Source organism: Nyctereutes procyonoides, unplaced genomic scaffold, assembly GCF_905146905.1.
Source record: "Nyctereutes procyonoides isolate TBG_1078 unplaced genomic scaffold, NYPRO_anot_genome, whole genome shotgun sequence".
In the NCBI taxonomy this organism is placed as follows: domain Eukaryota; kingdom Metazoa; phylum Chordata; class Mammalia; order Carnivora; family Canidae; genus Nyctereutes; species Nyctereutes procyonoides.
In genome coordinates, this window is record NW_026575139.1 from 26,319,423 (window position 1) to 26,338,973 (window position 19,551).

At 47.6% G+C, this 19,551-nt stretch overlaps 1 protein-coding gene across 1 annotated transcript in view; it reads left to right on the forward strand.

Annotated features, from left to right (window-relative positions):
• Positions 1–687: 687 nt before the first annotated feature.
• Positions 688–19,551, forward strand: part of DPF3 (double PHD fingers 3) — a 249,962-nt gene continuing 231,098 nt past the window's right edge. The window contains exon 1 of the mRNA XM_055303605.1: positions 688–719. Within this exon, the coding sequence (XP_055159580.1) occupies positions 688–719 (32 nt within the window). The remainder of the gene's footprint in view (positions 720–19,551) is intronic.

The following is a 19,551-nucleotide window of genomic DNA, read 5'->3' on the forward strand; positions in this document are numbered from 1 at the left end:
TTCCAGGGGGAGGGGAGTTGCTGTCCTGGAGTCGCCGGGAACGGCGGCAGCAGTTCCAAGAAACCGAGAGAGAGAGAGAGAGAGAGAGAGAGAGAGAGAGAGAGAGAGAGAGAAGGTGGCCGAGATAAAGAAAACACTACAGGAATGAGAATGTTAAAAAGCTTTGGACCTAGAGCATTAGCAAACGGCTGGGCGCGTGTAGTAATTTGTTAGACGAAACGGCAGCCTTCCAACTTTTGCACGGGAACGAGGGGATTTGCCCTTTGGGGGATTAAAAACGTAACAGCAAAGCCAAAAGCTAATGAATGGGGTTCAGTGGTTTGTTGGCAATACTTAAATATTTCTGTCCAGGAGCGCAAACTCTCTGCAATTATTTAGAAAGTAGGGACTCAAACCAAACTAGAATACTTTCCCCGTGCGTCTCCACTTTCCCAAATCCGAAAAGGAGCTGCTCTCGCGGTACTGCCCCTTTAAGACCTGCTTGCTCTCGGGCTCTACAAAAGGGAGTGACCTCTGGGCTTTGACAGCTCCCCTAATAACTACCACCGTGCAGGCCCCGCCCATCTGGCGACCAGCAGCGCCCATTGGCCAGCGGGCCGGTATCCCGTGCACTGATTGGCTCGCCGCTTCCCCTGAGCGAACCTTTAGAACTCTGAGACAGACAATATTCTGTTACATTGTAGCAAAATGGCGACTGTCATTCACAACCCCCTGAAAGCGTAAGTAAGACTAAAAAATGTACATATTCCGCCTGGTTTCAATATGAAAAAAAAGGCGCCTTCCGCGTGCCAAGCGCTGCCAATGCACTGCGCTTGCAGGCGCCTGCAGCCGCGGCGGGGCTTCTCTTTTCTTTCAGCTCTTACTTCTTCATCTTCTTTTTTTTTTTTACCCCCAACGCGCAGAAATGTCAAGAGATGCAATTAACAAGAAGAAAATTGTTACGTTTGTGTTCTGCTTAATTGGAAGACGCACGGAGAGGGGTTTTCGGCAGGGGAGCCAGGCGCTCGAGCGCTCTACGGGGGGGGGGGGGTGGCGGGCGGTCGTGGGCAGCTCGGGGACTGCACGGTCCCCCGAGTGCCCGGCGTCGCGGGATGGCGAGCGCGGCGCGGGGGGCGGCGGAGCTGGGGGCGAGCGCCGGGCAGGGGCCGCCTGGGTGCACTTGGCTGAGCCCCGCGCCTCCGGAGTCCGCAGCCCCTGCCCGGCTGCTGGGTCCGCCGGGGCGAGCGGACCGTGGCAGCTCCGGAGTTTGCAGGGCGCTTTACGCCTTCCGATCGCTCGCGGGGAGTTTGTGCAAACCTTCCGGAGTTGGGAGGACCGCAGGGGGAGCAGTGGGTCCCGGGAGCCCTGGGGCCCAGGTGATTGCCCGGGGGCTTTCCTGCCGGGGCAGCCCCCCCGAGCGTGACCGCGCTCCGGGCGGTCGCCGGTGTGTCTGTGTGTGTTTGTGGGCGAACTGGGTGTAGTGTATTAACGACTCGGGTTAACTTGGGGTTGATTGGGAGGCAGGGAAGCTGCAGGTCTTATGAATGGTGTTCATGCCTCCTCTGGGTGAAAAACCGAGGCGGGCGGAGCGGCAGCTTCTGCTCCCGGCCAGAGCGAGGGGCAGGTGCCTCTGGCCGCCGCCGGGAGACTTTGAGCGGACGCCCAGATCCCGGACGCAGGGGGGCGGGCTGGGCGAGGACATGCGGGGACCAGTCCCCGGGTCCGACTGCCAATTCCTGCCTGCCTGCCTTCCTCCTCCTTTTCGTCCTGGCTTCCTTCCTTCCTTCCTTCCTTCCTTCCTTCCTTCCTTCCTTCCTTCCTTCCTTCCTTCCTTCCTTCCTTCCAGTCGATGGAAATGTTAAGCCGCCAAGTCCGATCGCGATCGCGGAGCCGCTGGAGGCTTCGGAAAACTAGCGTCGCCCTACAAGGGGTGCTATTGGCAATGATATTGGCAGAGGAGAGCTCGCTCCCCCATCGCCGCGCGACGTGGGTCGGGGTCCGCGCCTCTGGGACCAGGACTTCCCAGCCGGTGTGGGAGCCGCGGGCGAGGGGAGGGGGGCGTTTCGTGCAAAATTCTCCTGGTTGTGTGGCCGATGCCGGTGCGGGTTCTTTCAACTCAGCGCACCGCGCTGGCACCCCAGGCTCCTCCTGGAGTTGAAAACCACGTTCGCACCGGGGAGGGAGGGAGGCTGCGGGGGGTGTGTGTGTATTTCCTAGCGCAAAGGAACGCGTGAGGGTAATCGGACGTGTTTGCACCAGCTTATCTCCCATCATTAATAGGGGAAAAGGTAGTAAGGTCCCCGGTTCGGAGTTTTTTTTTTTTTTTTAAATATACATGTATTAAAGCTGCGATTAAGAGGAAGCTGGAAGCTGACGCCGATCACAGAACAGCCCCCGGCTTTAGTTCTCGCTCGCAAGCTCGGATAACACCGCACTGGAACGCCACAACGTTTCAGCCAAGAAAGAAAATGTTTTACAGCAGAATAAATGGGCGTAACTTCGCCGCATCCCCGCTCCCCGGTCGCTCGCGCAGCCACACCGCTGATGCTGTGAGTTTCAGCCGAACCTCCAGCTGATTTGCAGTTTCCCCATTTCCAGCCGAAATCACATAGGCAGGCTGATGCCACCTGGTAAACTCAAGTTAGAGAAATCTATTTCACATGTGCGCCAGATTTGTTTCCTACTGGGAAAGCGGTACCAGCGTTACCCTGGAGCCCGCTCACGCGCGGGCAGGCGCAATATCTCTAAACGCTCCAGGGTTTGTTTCCCTGCTCGCTCCGGTTTTTTGTTTGTTTGTTTGTTTTTGAACTGCGGAAGGGTGCGTGTTTGGCGAGGGTGTCTGAGTGGGGTGGGGTTAGAGGTGGAGGAGGGAACAGAGAAGGGGGCTGGTTTAGTGGAATTAGTCCTGAATTATTAAACTTATACTTTGTAATAATTAGAGACAGTTGCAATGAGATGTTTTGTAATTCTGTGTCGCCACACACACGCGCGCGCGCACGCGCTAGCATACACACAACATCCCTGCCTGCCTTTTCTAGACGGGAGTTGAGTGGTCATTTTTTAATTAGCTCCTCCTTTTTGCATCCCAAACCCTTTCCCTGGAGGAAAGGGGGTGTAAACAATACCCACCCCCTCTCCCCGACGAGCCGAACCTCCTGCGCTCCGGACGGCTTTTAAACTCCTAATGCAGGAGCACACACGTTGTTACTGGGAGACCCACACCATCTGCCTTTATTTTTTGAAAACAACTTATTTAGCAAGACGTCTTATACATTTCATTTGTTTTTAAAAGTTGCTGATCAGGAAACAATACACACGTAAATAAATTATGCATGGGATAAATTAGAACAAAGCGCAGAGACACATCCAGCTAAAGGGATGGATGGTGGTGTGGGGAGGAGGGGAGCCGCGAGAATGGTTTGGAGAGCTAGGTTTTTATCCTCTTGTGTCCCTCCTGACAATGAAACGGAGCTGAACGACATTAGCATTTTCTCTGTGTGCCTCCGAGTCTCTCTCTCCGTTCCCTAAAAAAAAAAAAAAAAAAAAAAAAAAAAAAAAAAAAAAAAAGCCAACCACACGGTCGCCCCCTACAGAAACCCAGTCACACAAAGGTTTCCTCTAGCGTTGGGGAATAAAGTGGTGGTGGGTTAATATGCGGGGGAGAAACAAGCTCAGGTTTCATGCAACACCTCTGTAGGACTCTGCCTACCCTGAGGATGGACCATTTTTCATTATACTGGCTTTTCCACGTGGGACATTTAATAATTCAATAGCTCGGGTGACTGGATGGTACAATTTGAATCTCATTGCTTTGGGGTCTTCCTTAGGGTCCCAAGCTCCTGGAACCACATCTCCTCTCTTCGCAGTTTGGCTTTCTTCCTGCTTGTCTTTGATCTCCCCTCAACTCCCTTTCTTATTCCTCCTCCTTGTACCCTTCACCCCTTTCCCCTCTGAAGCTGACAGCCTGGCTTCTCTCTGTTGGTGCCTTTAACATCTTATTACTGCCCAACAGGGTGTTAGAGGCAGAAACAGGAGCCGCCTGGACTGATCAGATCACAAAGAGGACCCGGCGGGTGGCCCCACAACCAAGCAGTCACATCTGGACAAATAGAATTTAAAAGCATTGATAGACTTGTATGATGTGTAAATGGGTATTACACATTATTTAATTTAGCAGCTACATTGTCTGAGCCTAGATGTGTGAGTAACCCTCATTTCTTACATGTACAAGCAAGATAAGGGCCATTTAGTGAGGTAAACCCATGCAGGTGACATGAATATGGATTTGGTAAAGATCTGTGTAGAAGCCAGTTCCATGACATATTCTGGTTGATTTCTGCATACCCAGGACACCTAATGCTTTTAATACAAATTCTAATCTTACTTGGTATTCTAGTTCAGGTAAACCACCCTCCCCCAAATCTCTATCAACACTTTAAACAACTTACTCTTTTATTAAGTTATCAAAACCCTGGTTTGTATGCACTTAACTGGGAATGTCTGCCACCTTCTGCCAGACTTGATTATGCACATATGTATCTATTATTATAACTGCCTGCTTAGAAAAGAATAACTGTTATTATTATTTAATTATTCTATATAAACCAACAGGGCTTTCCTCAAGTAACTATTTGTTTAAAAAGAATGAGACCGGCAAACTATTTCGTCATGCTTATAACTGTGAACATACGTAATTGTATTGAAACTTTTTCTTTTGTAAGGAGTTTCTCTTGCTTGGAGGTATGTGTCTATACCTATGTTTTGTTATTAAGGACACAATTCTGGGAGAAGTAAATACACACTTAACTTAGCCAAGGTCAAACAGCAGGTCATGTGTGTAGATGGATTTCAAATCTTCATCTCTTTATACATCCTATGATCTGGATACACTGTATTGTAATCTAAAGTGGTTTCAGTGCCTGTGAAAGTTATGCAATTGTGGCCACTTACAAGCCAGACCTCACTCTTGCTGTGGCACTCAGTTTAGATATCAGAGAAGAGGGGGGTGGGAGAGAGCCGCATTCCTGGTTCTAATCTCCTTTTAGCTCTTTCTGTTGGAGAGGGGGAACATGGGTAGGTACTAAGTGGGGAATATGAAGGTTGGGACTTTGTGAACTTGTAGCCTTTTATGGTCATTATTTTAGCCCCTTATGAAAAAGGACCCTCAGATATTTTAAGCCAACAGATGCCTAAGAGCCACCTTCTCCATCTGCTTCTGGTTGCCACTCAAAAAAAAAAAAAAAAAAAAAAAAGCCTTGAATTCCCCAAACTTCATTAGCACACATTATTTTTCAACAGGAAGAATGTCTGGTTTTGATGAGGCACCCATAAAAGATATTAATTTCGGCCAGAACCCAAGCAGAGGTGTTGTCACAGGGCAAACCTCTGAAAATAGCCTGCCTTGCAGACCACCTGGGGAGATACCCAGAGATGGCCAGGAGAATGGGAGCTCCTGAGAGTCCTAAAGTGGGCTGGCATTCAGAGGCCACTTCATTGGAGACTTCTCATCTTCTTCTGTCTTGATGCAAACATGCAGGTAGAGCTGGGATTTGGATCCAACTGAGAAAGACCATAATGTCTAAAGCTGTTTCAGAGCCATCTGCTCAGATCAATGCAAAAAAAAAAAAAAAAAAAAAAAAAAAAAGAATGCTATGGTCAGGCTTTGTTTTGCACCAGAAACAGAAAGGAAACTGAGGCTGACTTGTTTTCCAAGTTCAGTCTTGCTGATTGTAGTGGCGATGGGGGCTGGGTCATAAAAATGCACCAGAATCCAGGTCTGTTTATCATCCCAACCTCTGCAAAGTAACTTTTGTGGTTTTTGTGTTTTGAAAGTCAGTAGAAGACAGAGATGTAGCCAAATGTGGCAAGCCCCTGGCCAAAGAAATGCCACAACCGCTGAAATAGTTTTTGGGCAGCCACCCTTTCTTTCCAGCTGGGGCCTATGTAAGCATGATCCTAGCTCTAGATAGTCTTTAAAGATGTAGGTATTTAACAAGAAAGATAAAACGTGGCCTGGGGGTGGGGTGGGGTGAGGTGGGGTGGCAGTAAGGGAGCAGGTGAATGGATAAGACGGCTGTGTGGTCTGGAACTCTGAAAAGATGATTGTTTAACAGTGGGAGAGCCTGATATTATGATCTATTGCAAGTTCCAAAGTTTTCTTTAGTTGCGTGAGTGACTGGGGCGAGATGAGGTGTTGTGGTGTTTTTCTAATTTGTTTTTCTTATTGGTCCGGTTACTAGTGTTTCACAGTCTGTCAGACCATATGGATGAATGGAGCTAGAATCGTAAAACTGTCACCCAAGGAAGGTTTTTGAAGCCTGTGATTTGCATCAGAGTTTTAAAAGCAGTGGTTGGAAGGTGTTGGGTGGGGGTGGGTGGGAAAAGAGGAACAGACTGTGTTGGGAATTTCGAGGTTGTGTTTGTGAATAGTATTGGTGTAGGGGGTGGAAAGGGAAGAGAGAAGCCCTGAAAAGGCTCAGAGTTAGGGGCTGTGTTGGGAAGCAGGGAGGGGCGAGGGGGTAGCACTCAGAATGCCTAATAACGGGGTTCAAATAGCCCACACTGAGCCCTCTTCCACTCCAGCCCTGGATATGAGTCTAGGAAACAATAATGACACATGTTTAATCCCCCTTTGCACCCTCTCCTCCCCCACCAAATCCAGAGACTGTGGTCATCTCAGGTTGCTGTGAAATGAGTGCGTTTTTTTTTTTTTTTTTTTTGGGTCGTTATTCACTTTGAAAACCTGCTGTTTGTATTAATTGCAACTGGAAGCTCCACCGGAAGAGGTTTTGCAGCCTTCAAACTTCCCCTTGCCATCAGTATGGCTCTATCTCAAACGTTGTCTCTCTTCTGTGTTCATTTCTCACCGCTTGCTACTCTTTGTGGCTATGAGGACTTCAGAGTCATGGAGGAGAAAAAGCTCCGAGAGAAAAATCCAGAGCCTTGAGCACTGCTGCTTCCATTTGTACCACCAACTCACAATTCCTTCTGGGACACAGAGCTTCTCTGAGCTGCAAAGCCCTTGTCTTTAAGATGAGGGTGATGCACCTTGATTGTGGGAATTCCTTTCATTGTCAATAACTTGGTGGCTCTTGCTACGATCAATTGGGTGGCAGGGGGCAGTTTGGGGCCAAAGTTCAAATTCTTCCTTGTTCTGTAAAGTGTGTTTCTAAGGGGGATTTGTTAAGACTGAGGAATCTTCATTAGTTTCACCTCCTTGGGTTCAGTCCTGTCACATTGTGCTACCAGTTGGGGTTCTAACTGGGATGGCACTCCTCTCCCTTCTCATGGCCAGAGGTTGAGGACCAGGTGGTAGGTGATTTAGTATTATCTTTTTTTTTTTAATTTTTATTTATTTATGATAGTCACACACACACACAGAGAGAGAGGCAGAGACATAGGCAGAGGGAGAAGCAGGCTCCATGCACCGGGAGCCCGACGTGGGATTCGATCCTGGGCCTCCAGGATCGCGCCCTGGGCCAAAGGCAGGCGCTAAACCGCTGCGCCACCCAGGGATCCCTGGTAGGCGATTTAGAACATGGGCTTTTCTTCTGTTTCTCCTTTTTGAATATTCTTCTCATTAGCATCCCCAACCAGAGGATGGAGAGGGGAGAGAGAAGTGGGAAGACTATTTGGCCTATTTTGCTATTTATTAGCACTCAGATCAAGCTTTTGGTTGTAGAAAAGACTGGGATTACTGAGAATACCTGTCTTCATGCTCCTTCACTTCTTTTCTTTAAATGTGTGGAGGGGGAGGGTGGGCAAGCAAAAGATTTTTCTCCTCTGGATTTCATTTATTGACAATCTTCCTGGACCTGCCCTCTCCTCCCCTATAGACCCATCCCAATTAATGTGGAAATAAACTGCTTATTTCACTTCCATTTGGGCAGCAGTAGATACCTGTCTGTTTAGTGAGCCAAAGTAGGTGGATCTGTACTGATGTCTCACGGACCTTCCTCTCCTATACCCTGTGTTACTGCCAAGGGAATGGAGGTGACTAGCAGACATAGAGAGGCTGGCTGTACCCTGGTGGGTATTAGCAGTGTCTAAATTGGAATTCATTGCCTCTCCTCCAGTGACATGCCTCCAGAATATCCCAGATTCCTCTGGGGGGGTGTTATTATCAGGCTTTCTTTTGGTTGAATGCTCCCTTGGCAATTTCCTACAAGCCTAAAGGAGGAAGAGGGGGTTGCAAAACTCATCAGAGGATTCATAGAAGCCCAAATAGTGATTCTCAGGCAAAATACAAGAAAAACCAAAATGGTGGGGCAGTCCTGGTGGGTCAGTGGTTTAGCGCCTGCCTTTGGTCCAGGGCGTGATCCTGGAGTTCCCAGGATCGAGTCCCAGGTGGGGCTCCTCACAGGGAGCCTGCTTCTCCCTCTTCCTCCTGTGTCTCTGTCTCTCTGTGTGTGTCTCTCATGAATAAATAAATAAAATCTTTTTTTTTTTTAAAGAAAAAACAAAATGGTTATCCTGACCTCCAACAGACAGAGGCAGCCCCTTAATTTTTTCTAATTGTGGTTATATATATATATATATATATATAATGTATATTTAACACTTGTAACATGTAAATGGGCCATTGTAGCCATTCTAAAGTGTACACTTCAGTGACATTAAGTGCCTTCATTATGTTGTGCAACCATTGATACAATCCAGCTCTAGCATTTTTCTACCATCCCAAGCAGAAACTCTATACCTATTAAACACGACTTCCCATCTCCCCCACCCCCCAGTCCCTTGTAATAATCAGTCTGCTTCCTGTCTCTATTCATTTGCCTATTCTAAGCGCCTCATGTAAGTGGAATCACACAATTATTTGTCTTTTTGTGATGTTTATTTCACTTAACATCATGTCCTCATGGTTCATCTATGTTGTAGCATGTGTCAGAATTTCCTTCCTTCCTTCCTTCTTTTTTTTTTTTTAAAGACTTATGTATTTATTTTAGAGAGAGCACGTGCAAGAGGGGGTGGGGAGAGGCAGACAGAGAGGGGGAAAGAAACTTTAGCAGACTCTGCACTTATCAGGGAGCCTGAAGTGGGGCTTGATCTTACTATCCTGAAATTAGGACCTGAGCTGAAACCAAGGATCAGACTCTTAACTGACTGCACCACCCAGGCGCCCCAAGGATTTCTTTCCTTTTAATGGCTGAATTATGTTCCATTGTATGTACATACCACATTTTCTTTATCTACTCACCCAATGAGGGACACTTGGCTTATTTCCATCTTTAGCTATTATGAGTAATGCTGTTATGAAAATGGGTGTATAGGTAGCTCTCTGAGTCCCTGTTTTCAATTCTCTTGGGTATTTGTCTAGACCCCTTCATTTTTAGACTCTTTATAGTTCAGGAACTACATTTCTAGATAGTACAGGCAACCCTCACCTTATTAACTTAGGGAAAAATACTAATAGAACTGTGAAATTCAATATCCTTGTCTCCCACCCTCCGCCCCCTGTTGGAATACCATTATTTTTTGAGGGGTAAATCCTTTGAGAACCCAAAGACTCTCTTTCATCCCTAGCCCCATGGATTGCCTTCCCCTTGTCTCTACCTCACCTGGATGGCACATGGGGTGTCAAGGTTTGGGCTTGGGGAAGCTCCAGCAGCTGTAGCAGTAGTAGTTACCCAGTGAGTCTTGGAGTGAAGACTTGGTTTGTTTCCTGGGCCAGGTGGAAGTTTCATTTGGCAAAAGAAGAGTCGAGGGAGCACGTGGGAGGATGGGACAGCTTAAAAGGCATGAGTTAGTAAATCAGACTTAGCATCTTCCCGAGCCAAGACGAGCTTGTGAGATCTCTTTTCTCTTCCCATCCCTGCACCCAACCCTGCTTGCCCTTCAAGGTGTCTGAATGAAATAATGGATGTGAAAACATTTCCAAAGGTGTAAAGCATAAATAGGAGGTGTTACTAGGAGAACGGCTCAGTTTCAGGTAGCTGACTGAGGCCTTCTCAGAGTCAACCATACCTCATATATTAAACATTATTTTAATATATTACAACTCAAATAAATGAAATGAGCATGGCATTACACATCAAGCCAGATCATTGTTTCTGAGGAAATGCAAAGCCTCACTCATCCAGCTGTGTGTAAATAGCCCTAGGATCTCATTGGAATTTTTCCCATTGGTCTGGGTTGAAATAGGTGAGAATTATGAGCTCAGGGGAAGCCCTCATTTCACTTCCCATTGTCAGGCCTGAACTTAGTCCATCCGCTAAATCAGAGGACACAGAAGCTTGGGGGGCAGAGGGGACAGGTTTCTTGAAACTTGGGCCTCAGTCATCTTGCAGCCCCTGGCTCCTTCTATCAAGACAACTCTAGGAAGTGGTGGAGGTGGGGCCGAAGCTTCAATCTGCTGGTCAGTGAGGAGGGTGTGCTACTGACAGAGGAGATCAGCTGCCTGAATTGGGTCTTTTTTTTTTTTTTTTTAAAGATTTTTTTTTAATTTTTTTTATTTATTTATGATAGTCACAGAGAGAGAGAGAGAGAGAGAGAGAGAGAGGCAGAGACACAGGCAGAGGGAGAAGCAGGCTCCATGCACCGGGAGCCCGACGTGGGATTCGATCCCGGGTCTCCAGGATCGCGCCCTGGGCCAAAGGCAGGCGCCAAACCGCTGCGCTACCCAGGGATCCCCCTGAATTGGGTCTTATGTAAAAGTAGACCATGGAGTACATCGTGGTGGGGGTCAAAACTCTAGAGAGTTCCATCTTGATTGCCAGCCTTCAGATTCAAGCTTGCCGTGCCATGCAGTTAACATTCCTTTACTTTATAAAAAGCAAATTAAGAAAAAAAAAAAGTCATCTGGGCTCCCATTTTCTTCAACTAACAACTCTTTACATGTCTTTGTCTGCTGCCAGTGAGCTCAGTGAGAACTGTCTCACCCTCTTTGGGGCTTTCTTCATCCTGTCCTCGCCAACATGGATAGCCAGCCTGCCCTCAGAACTCAGCAGCAGAGTAGCCTTCCTCCCTGTATCTAGGACCTTCCATTCCAAGGAAGGCCACCAGTCTCTGTTTCTCCTTCCAGACTCTGGTTCTCTGGCAGGGCAAAGTAAGTGTCTGTAAGCCAGGAGGCTGACTGCTCCCCTAGGCTTCTCCTAGTGAAACTACTATGGATTGGGGGTGGGGGCCAGAGAGGGGAGGCAGTGTGGTGCTGGGGATGGGGGAGGGCAGGGTGGATGGGGTAGTGGGAGTGGAGAGAATATATTCTCTCCTGCTAATTATTTTCCCTGAGGACTTAGCCAATGCAGAACCATCTATTATCGTGGGAGCGCTCTATGGTGGTTCTGCCTGTGATGAATGCTAAGTGGAAACAAGCAAGAAAAATTAACAGGCGGCTGCTTCTGTCCACCTAATTAAAATGCATATCCAAATGCATAATTCCTTATGTTTCCCCATGCACACACTCCCCTTCCAATCCCAATTCTATGGAGGAGAAAAAACACTTTCCCCCAATCATTTCTCTTGATTATATTTCCATCAAGGAAGAGCTGGAGGGTTCCCTTAGAATAGAGAAGGGCTGTTCTCCTAACACTTTGGAATTTGCTGCTTTTTTACTTAGATTGAGCCTGAAAATTCTGAGCTGTTTTTTTGTTGAAGATGAAAAACAAAAACTTTATCGGACTGTAGAAAAAAGAGGGAAGGAGAGATGTTGAGAAAGAAAGGGGGGGTGATAAAAGAAAGAAAGCAAGCAAGAAGAAAGAAAGTTCCTATCATTTTTGCTGACATTTTTATTTTGTGCTAAAAGTCTGTTTTTCTTTGTTTTGTTTGTTGTTGTTTGTTGTTTTTTGTTTTTGGTGCTGAAAGTCAACAATGAGAATTTTTTAGGCCTTTCCCCTCTGCCCTCTCTCTGTTCCTTTCCCTGACTTCACACTACCTTCCTCAGCCCCCCTAGACAAACAGGACCCAGGGTTTTGAAGAGAGACCTGAGAAGACACAGATATCTCTGCGGTCAGGTAGAGAGAAAAAGCTAAACCCTCTGCATTTGGAGCAAGAGAGAAGAGGCTGACATCACAGTGCCAAGTATGTTTTGAATCAAACAAACAATACCTCTTCATCCATATCTTCTTCCCTCTTTGTTCACCAATCATTTTCTCCCCATCGAAGGACAACTTTATTCAGTGGCCATAAAATATTTAACAGACACGAAACTTAAGTCGCTGTGCTCAATTTGACGTCACTGGTGTTTCTGCAGCAGCCCCCCTCCCTGGATGGCACCCCCCACCCCCCAAGCCCCTTGACTGCCCTCCACAGCAGCCCCAGCTGTTGATTTATCAGGGCCGGCTGGCTCAGCAGTGCATGGAGATTGCTTTTAATTAACTCTCTTCATTTTTCCCAATCTTCAGGGAGCAGCAGCCCTTTAATGATTTTAATATTTTATCTGGATTTATATCCGCCTTATTTGTTGTTGTTTGACTTCCGCATTTGCTTTTCCTGAATCTCTTCCAGACTGATGTATTTATTTGCCCCTTTCCACAGCCCCCAAGACCTTTCTGGAGAAGAGATGGTGGGTTCTAAGAAGGTCCCATCTACCCAAGTGTTTCTACCACCTGCACAGGGAGAGGTACTGTGTTGGTCTGTGTGATGGTTTGGGTTAGAGCCTTTGTCTTAAGAATCCCAGGCTCACCTGACTCAGCTGCAGGAATTTCTGAGCTTTCCATCAAAAAAAGATCTGAATTTTAGAAAGTAAGATCTCCTTTGCTTCATTTGTGCTTGCTGCCTCCGTAAGGGAGGAAGTTACCCTGTAGAGTCGGATAAAAACTGCTTCCTGGGTCCCCAGTTAGCTGTAGTTGGAGGTCTGGCGATGACTTTCTGGCAGTGCTGGATGGAGGTGCAAGTCAGATCTTTACCACATTATATGTCTTTAGATATAACTGGGAAGAGTAAGTGTGGTCTGGTTTAAAAGAGGACGTGCAGAGGCACCAATTGCCTTCTCTACATAGGCTGCCTTCTCCCTCAACCTTCGGTTCTGTGTTCCTGTGCCTACTTCCCAATGTGGGGGTAGGTGGGTGGATGGGGGGATGTTCCATCATTCATGCACCTTCCTAGCTCTGCCTTCCAGCCTCTTTTTGGCTACAAAGTCAACACCTTCCCCCAGCTTCCTCAAGAGACCTGGCAGTCAGACTTGCATGGGGGCTGTTTTTCAGAACCAGCTTGTCCACAAAATGCCTTTTTGGCATCTCAGTTTGGTGATGTGTCTTCGGGGTTACCTGTTGCTAGGCAACTGCCAACTAAAGTTTGAGCCTGATCTGGGGATTGCAGTGAATTGCCCTGGGTGACTTGTATTCACATTTAGGGACCTGGCTTTGCAATCCTAGCTCTGGGAAGGGGAGACCGAGAAGACATATTTCCACGTGTCTTTACAGAAAGGGGTATTGGTTTTTAAAATCTAGTCCAGTGCCTGGCACACAGTCAGTACATGCAGATGTTTGTTTTGGTGATGAGGACGGTGATTTCTTCCCACCTCTTTGCCCTCATCCTTTTAACTCTGCTACTTCTAAAAACCTATGAGTTTGTCAGAGACCAAACTATGTGTGGGATGCAGAGACCGAAAACCATGGCTTCCACTCCGTGGTGTGGTGTTCAGGCTACTCGATGTCCTATGGAATGTTTCGTCTTCACCTTTCCTTGGCAACTGTAGACCCTTTTGAGAATCATATGAAAGTGGTGGATTGACTTCACAGAAAAAATGCATATAGACGTGACCATCTGCATATGGAGTTCACGAACCTTGAGGAGCCCATCAGTGGATCCACAGGCTTCGGGTTAAGGACCTGAGAATGTGGGGTGTGGGTGAACTTGTGATCCTAAAACCATGCTTCTGTATCCCTGCTCAGAGAGACCAAACCCCTCAGATTCTCCTATAGTCTTACCAAACTGCTGTGGCTCCTCCAGCACCCCGTCACCCCCTGCTCTGCCCCAGGCACCCTTGATGAGCACCTTCCTGCCCGAATTCCAGGCACTTCAGAGGCCCCCCTTTCTCCAGTGAAGTCCTTGCCGACCCTCAGGTACAATTGGCCACACCTGCCTCAGCCCCAGTGTCCCAAGCAGACTCTTTTTCCTTGGCCACTGAAATGCTTAACTCTGGTTAGTTGGAATAAAACCCTGGAAGGCTGGGATAGTGGTGGCCTGTGCCTTTCTACTCCCAGGATCTAGCATGGCAGACATTTAAGAAATATGTGTGGAATAGCTGAGCAAATGAAGTCTGTAAGCAGACATACTGCTCTTCCTACCAAATTTGCTTTCAGCCCTTTAGGGCTGACACGTTTCTCATGCTCTCCCTTGACTGCAGGAGTTTGGAAAAGGCAGCAGACTGCCATTCCCCAAATTCTTCAATTTCAGGAGTTGGAAAAACAGGCACCAGCTTGGCCTTGCTCGCATGTGGCATGTATGGCTGTGATGAATGTCGGTGTCATTTATTCTAGCCCTGTGTTTCTTTACCACTTCATTTTTGTGGAACTAAGACCCTCGCCTTGGGAAGCAAAGACAAGTCTTTATACTTTGGCAGTATATACTTATACTTCAGGGACTAAGGAAGTAACCCAGGGCTTGTGAACAGCCACTGATAAATCAGCCACATTTTTCTCGAGTGTCTACTATGTGCTCAGCTATGGGATTTCCTATAGCCTTATTTATACCTGAGGATTTTTGAAGATGGAGGAGACCAGAAGGTGAGAGTACTACAATGGTTTAACCCAATGCTGGGACTATCCTGTTAAGTTTTGGGGATGACCCTGGCCCAGTCACTGTTTTCGAATATATATTCTTTGAGACAATGCCTTTTGTATACTTTCATAGTACCAACACCTATATGGATATCATTTTCCCTATGACTCATTGTCCCAACTGTGTTCAATGCAGATAAGTTTGCTTCACAGTGAGGCAAAAGATGGTGTCCTGGAGATCATGCGAGGGCCTTTATTTTCCATACTGAGGGAGAGAAAAATATCGCTATAACTTTTGTCTTTCCTCTTGCTGCTTTTCCATGCTCCAAAAATTATTCAACATTGAGGCTATTCGGAAGAAGTTACCTACCACCCCCCCCCCGCCCTCCCCTCCCTCAGAGGCCTGGTTCTGGATCTGGAGTAAGGTGAAGACCAGACGTGACAATGGGCTTCTTGAGTGGAGTTTTAATTCCGATTCTGGTCTACTAGACATCCTTCAATGCAGGAAGCCAGAGAAAATGCTGATGGTCCACCAAACATAGGTTGTAGGAGCACACCCGTACCAAAGTGTTTGTCGACTTGGGAAGGTCACACCGCATGAGCACTGGCTCTCCAAGTGACCGTCTCTGAGTCTCAGAGCGTAGGCCTTCGGTGCAGAGGGCTCACACGGGGCCGTCCGGTTCCTGGCGCTCATTTCCTTTCTGGGCAGCCATCCCAGTGTAACAGATACTTATACATATTCTGTCCTCATTTTATCTAATTACACACATCTCTGGGGGATGGGAAACAGGTTTGGATCATTCAATTTTAGGTCAGTTATGCACAGGGTAGCTGAGATGAACACTAATCTATAGAGTTCTGTGAAATTCGGCAAGTTCCCATGGTTCCCTGGTCCAAAGCACACCAGGGGGCATTGTTTGCCATCTCAGGGGCTGGAGATCCCAGTCAGCCTGAGAGGAGGGATGGAGCCCAACTGGTTCCTGAGGCTGAACCTTCTGAGACCAAGATCACCCTTGCTATCCTTTGAGTGGTAGGATTCTTGTTTTATTATTTGATGACCTGCCAAACCGAGAGGACCCAATGGTATATGTCCCTCTTCTGGCAATCATTCATTCTTACCTATTACCTTCCCGGAATGGGTTCAGTTTCCTAAGAAATACAGAACGAGAGGCAGTCTGATTGATGGAACAATCTTTATTATTGCCCTGTGTTGCCTGGAGTTCCTGTCTCCCTTTCGACCCAGATGGACCACTCTGGACAATGTAAAAGCTCTGACATGTCCCCACCTTTCTTCAAGGCACACATTGGACAGTTTTGGGCCACTTCCTGGCATCTCTCATTCAGGCTGCATCGTGGCTTTTGAAATCCCCAGGAAAGAAAAGCCCACTGGTTATCCTTTTATTTTTCTTTGCTCTCTGCTCCTTATTTCATTTCTTGACTCAGACCTAAGCCTCCCCAGCGTTCTCTGAGCCCTAGATAGAGGAATAATCCACTTAATGCCTGATATCAAGGTTTGTGTCTCCAGCCTCGGTTTCCTTCTGACCTCTCATCCCCTTCGTCCTTGCTCTGTTGACACCTTTCCCCTTTTTCTCGTGCCTTGCACCTTGATCAAAAAGCGCTGGAGAGGCACAAGAAGAAGGGAATGGTATTTGCTTTGTCCCCAGGAGGGCACACTCAATCTCATGAATGTGGGAGTGGGGAATGCAGGAAGGAGAAGGTCAAAGCTTGCACACAGCAAACCAGGTGAGAAGAAACACGGTGTGTGAGGTTATACTGTACTAAATGAGCACTCCAGCCCCAGAGGGGTCTATGGAATCAGAAAAGAGAAAGTGTGTCCTGTGGTTGGGGTGTCAGAGAAGGTTTCAGGGGGGAGGTGGCTTTAAGCTGAGTTTGGGAGGACAGTGGGATCTAGTCAGGCTCAGAGGAGCCCCAGAGGGTGAGGATGGGGAAAGACAGGCATGTCAGGGAAATGAACAGAGCCTTGAGAAACATTTGAGTGATTCCTTAAAGAATCTCCTTCCTTTCTGGTGGAGGCAAGGCCAGGCAGGAAGGAATGTGTGTGGAGGGGAGCTAACGGATATGTTCGGCTGGATGGCAGTGGGAAGGTGGTCCCTGAACAGAAGGTAAAAATGGGAAATAGCCGCGGCCAGCATGTTCGGAATGAGTCTCAGTTTGGCAGCCAATCTGTGGGAAGTACTTGAACTTGAACCTGAAAACCTCAGAAGCCAAGAGAGGTATCAGGGGGAGGCTGAGCTGTCACCCTGTGTCCCCCAGCAGGGAGGATTTCCTGCCTCCAGAGACTCCTTCACTAAGGTGGAACAGAATCCTCATTCTTGGTTTCCTTGGTAATATGTTCTGGTTTCTTTTCAGGGCTCCACGCAGAGGGGTGGGGGGCAGGGACACACTGGGGCGCCTGCACTGGTGTGAGTCCCCCATCCCATCAGGTATAGGGCCACCCTGGCCCACGCAGGGACAGATTTGCTTAGTAGGGCAGGATTGTAGAGCAAAGCCTGTCCAAGTGGTAGTTCTCAAAGTCTTTCTCCCTTTCTTTCAGTCACCAAACCTTTTCTTTCAAAACAACAGCAATAACCCATAAATGGTATAAATAAAATATACAAATCCAGGGAAGGGAGAAAAGCATAAATGCTGACCCTTGTAGCTCAATTAAAGCGTGGTGCCATGAGGACTAGTTTCATGGTTCAGATCAGGGAGTAGGTCTCTCAGACAGTGTTTCCTTCTGGGAGGACTGTGTGGTTTATTCTGCAGGAAGTTCTTCCCCACGGCCACCAGGCATGTGAGCACCCCTGTTACCCATTCAGGCTGTCTACCTATGTGTCGTCCAGTCCCTTCTGCAGGAAGGCCGGGGGAGCTAGCTGTCAGGGGGAGGCTGGGCGTCATGCCAATCCTCAGGGTTCCTTGGAGCCTTGGGCTCTGGAAGCTCCAACACTCTGTCGCAGGGAGCAGCAGCGTGGCAAGCAGGGGTTATGTGGCCTGTAGTTCAGATGCAGGCTCTGGGTTTAAATCCAAGGCCCCTGACTATGAGCAGCAATCCTAACCCCTCTGTGCCTCAGTCACCTCATCTGTTAAGTCGGAATGATAGTCTCTGCCTTCAGAGTGTTGTTGGAAGAATTAAGTAAGTTAATGTATGTTAAGTGTTTAGCAGAGTTGGCACATCTTACCCTCTTACTGGATGTTCACAGGGAACCTGTGTTTCTATCTGTAAGATGGAAAGGTGTACTAGCTGATTTTCCCCCACATTGTGGTCTTGAGGAAAATTACATGAAAAGTAAGAGAGGCTCTGACTTCCTTAGGAGCAAAAAGTTCTAGAACTCTATGGCATTATTATTATTAATTTATTATTTACTCTTAGAAGAAATGTGCTAGGAGACTTTGGGAAAGATTTATCTATGGGATGTTTTGTCCAGGAGTTTAGATTATTTATTATTTTTTAAAAAAGATTTTTATTCATTTATTCATGAGACACACAGAGAGAGGCAGAGACAGGCAGAGAGAGAAGCAGGCTCCCTGCAGCGACCCTGATGCGGGACGTGATCCCAGGACCCCAGGATCACGACCTGAGCTGAAGGCAGCTGCTCAACCACTGAGCCACCTAGGCGTCTCAGGAATTTAAATTACTGCATGCTACTCAATCGGTGCTGAAATTGGGTCCTTCTGAGAAAGAACGAGAATTTCGCAGATGCAGAAGCACAGCACACAAAGGTGAACTGACTCCGAGGTGATTGAACTCCTGGCTCACGCTTCCCATCCACTGCTGCCTCCTCCAAGAGGGAGGAAAGTGCTTCCTTCCTGGATGAGCTTTGCCCTTTCCACAGCTGGAAGAGGGCTTGAAAGTGGTTCAGCCCCAAGTGGGTGGCGGTTGAGGGTTGGTCTGCGCGCTGCAGCGGGGGTGGGCACCCTGCTGGTCCGTGGGCCTCTTGTGGCACCGGGTGTGTGTATACGTGTTCCTAGCACACGCTTTTGGTCGGCAGCGCTCTGTACTTGACAAGCTGGCATTCCACACTCCACATCTTCCAAACACCAGACCCCTATGTTATTTTTAACTGTCCAAAGTTTTTTCCACGTGGTGTAATTGATGGGACGCGGTAGCCTGGTCACAGAACCTAAACTTCAGCTCGTTTTGCAGCCCTTGAATGGGCATGCATCTGATGACCCAGCAGAAAAACCACCCTGTTTCCTGAATTGACTATTCTGAATCTCCCCACTCTCCCTACCCCCCAACTCATCTCTGGGGAAAAGAAGCATGCACGAAGATAACCTGAGCTCGCCTGTTTCTGTGGCTTGAGATAGGAGGGGGGACGATGGGTTCTGCCTGCGACCTTCTCCGCCCTGCTCTTTCTGAGTCCTGCGACCGAGGCACAAAGCTCCGTTTCCAGAGAGATGACAGGAAGGGCACTGAGGAGCTTGGTCCTCAGTCTTCTCTGGCTTCTTTTGCAGCCCCCACATTCCCTGGGGGTAAGTCACATTCTCATTGTCCTCTGGATACAGTCCTGGACTGATTTTTTTTTTTTAAGAGAGCCTGAGATCTTGTGGTGTCTGGTGATCACTGTTCTTATGCTAATGGAGAAGATTCTCAGTGGCCCATGTCCAGGAGAAAGCGTACCATTTCACTCTGGCCTGTCATTGACATCATGAATTTCTCTAGCTTGTGCCTCATTTCTCTTTTTCATTCACAAGTCTCTCCAGATCATGGTGCGCTTGGCATTTATCTTATATTAGTAGAACAAATATAATGTACCAGTTATTATGACCCTGGATATACAATGGCAAGCAAAACTGATTTGGATCCTATCTTTACAGAGCTTACAGTCCAGTTGGGGAGACAGACACTAATCATATAAATATGTAAATAAAAGTTGGATCTGTGTTATGTTGGAAAGGCCAGGAGGATGTA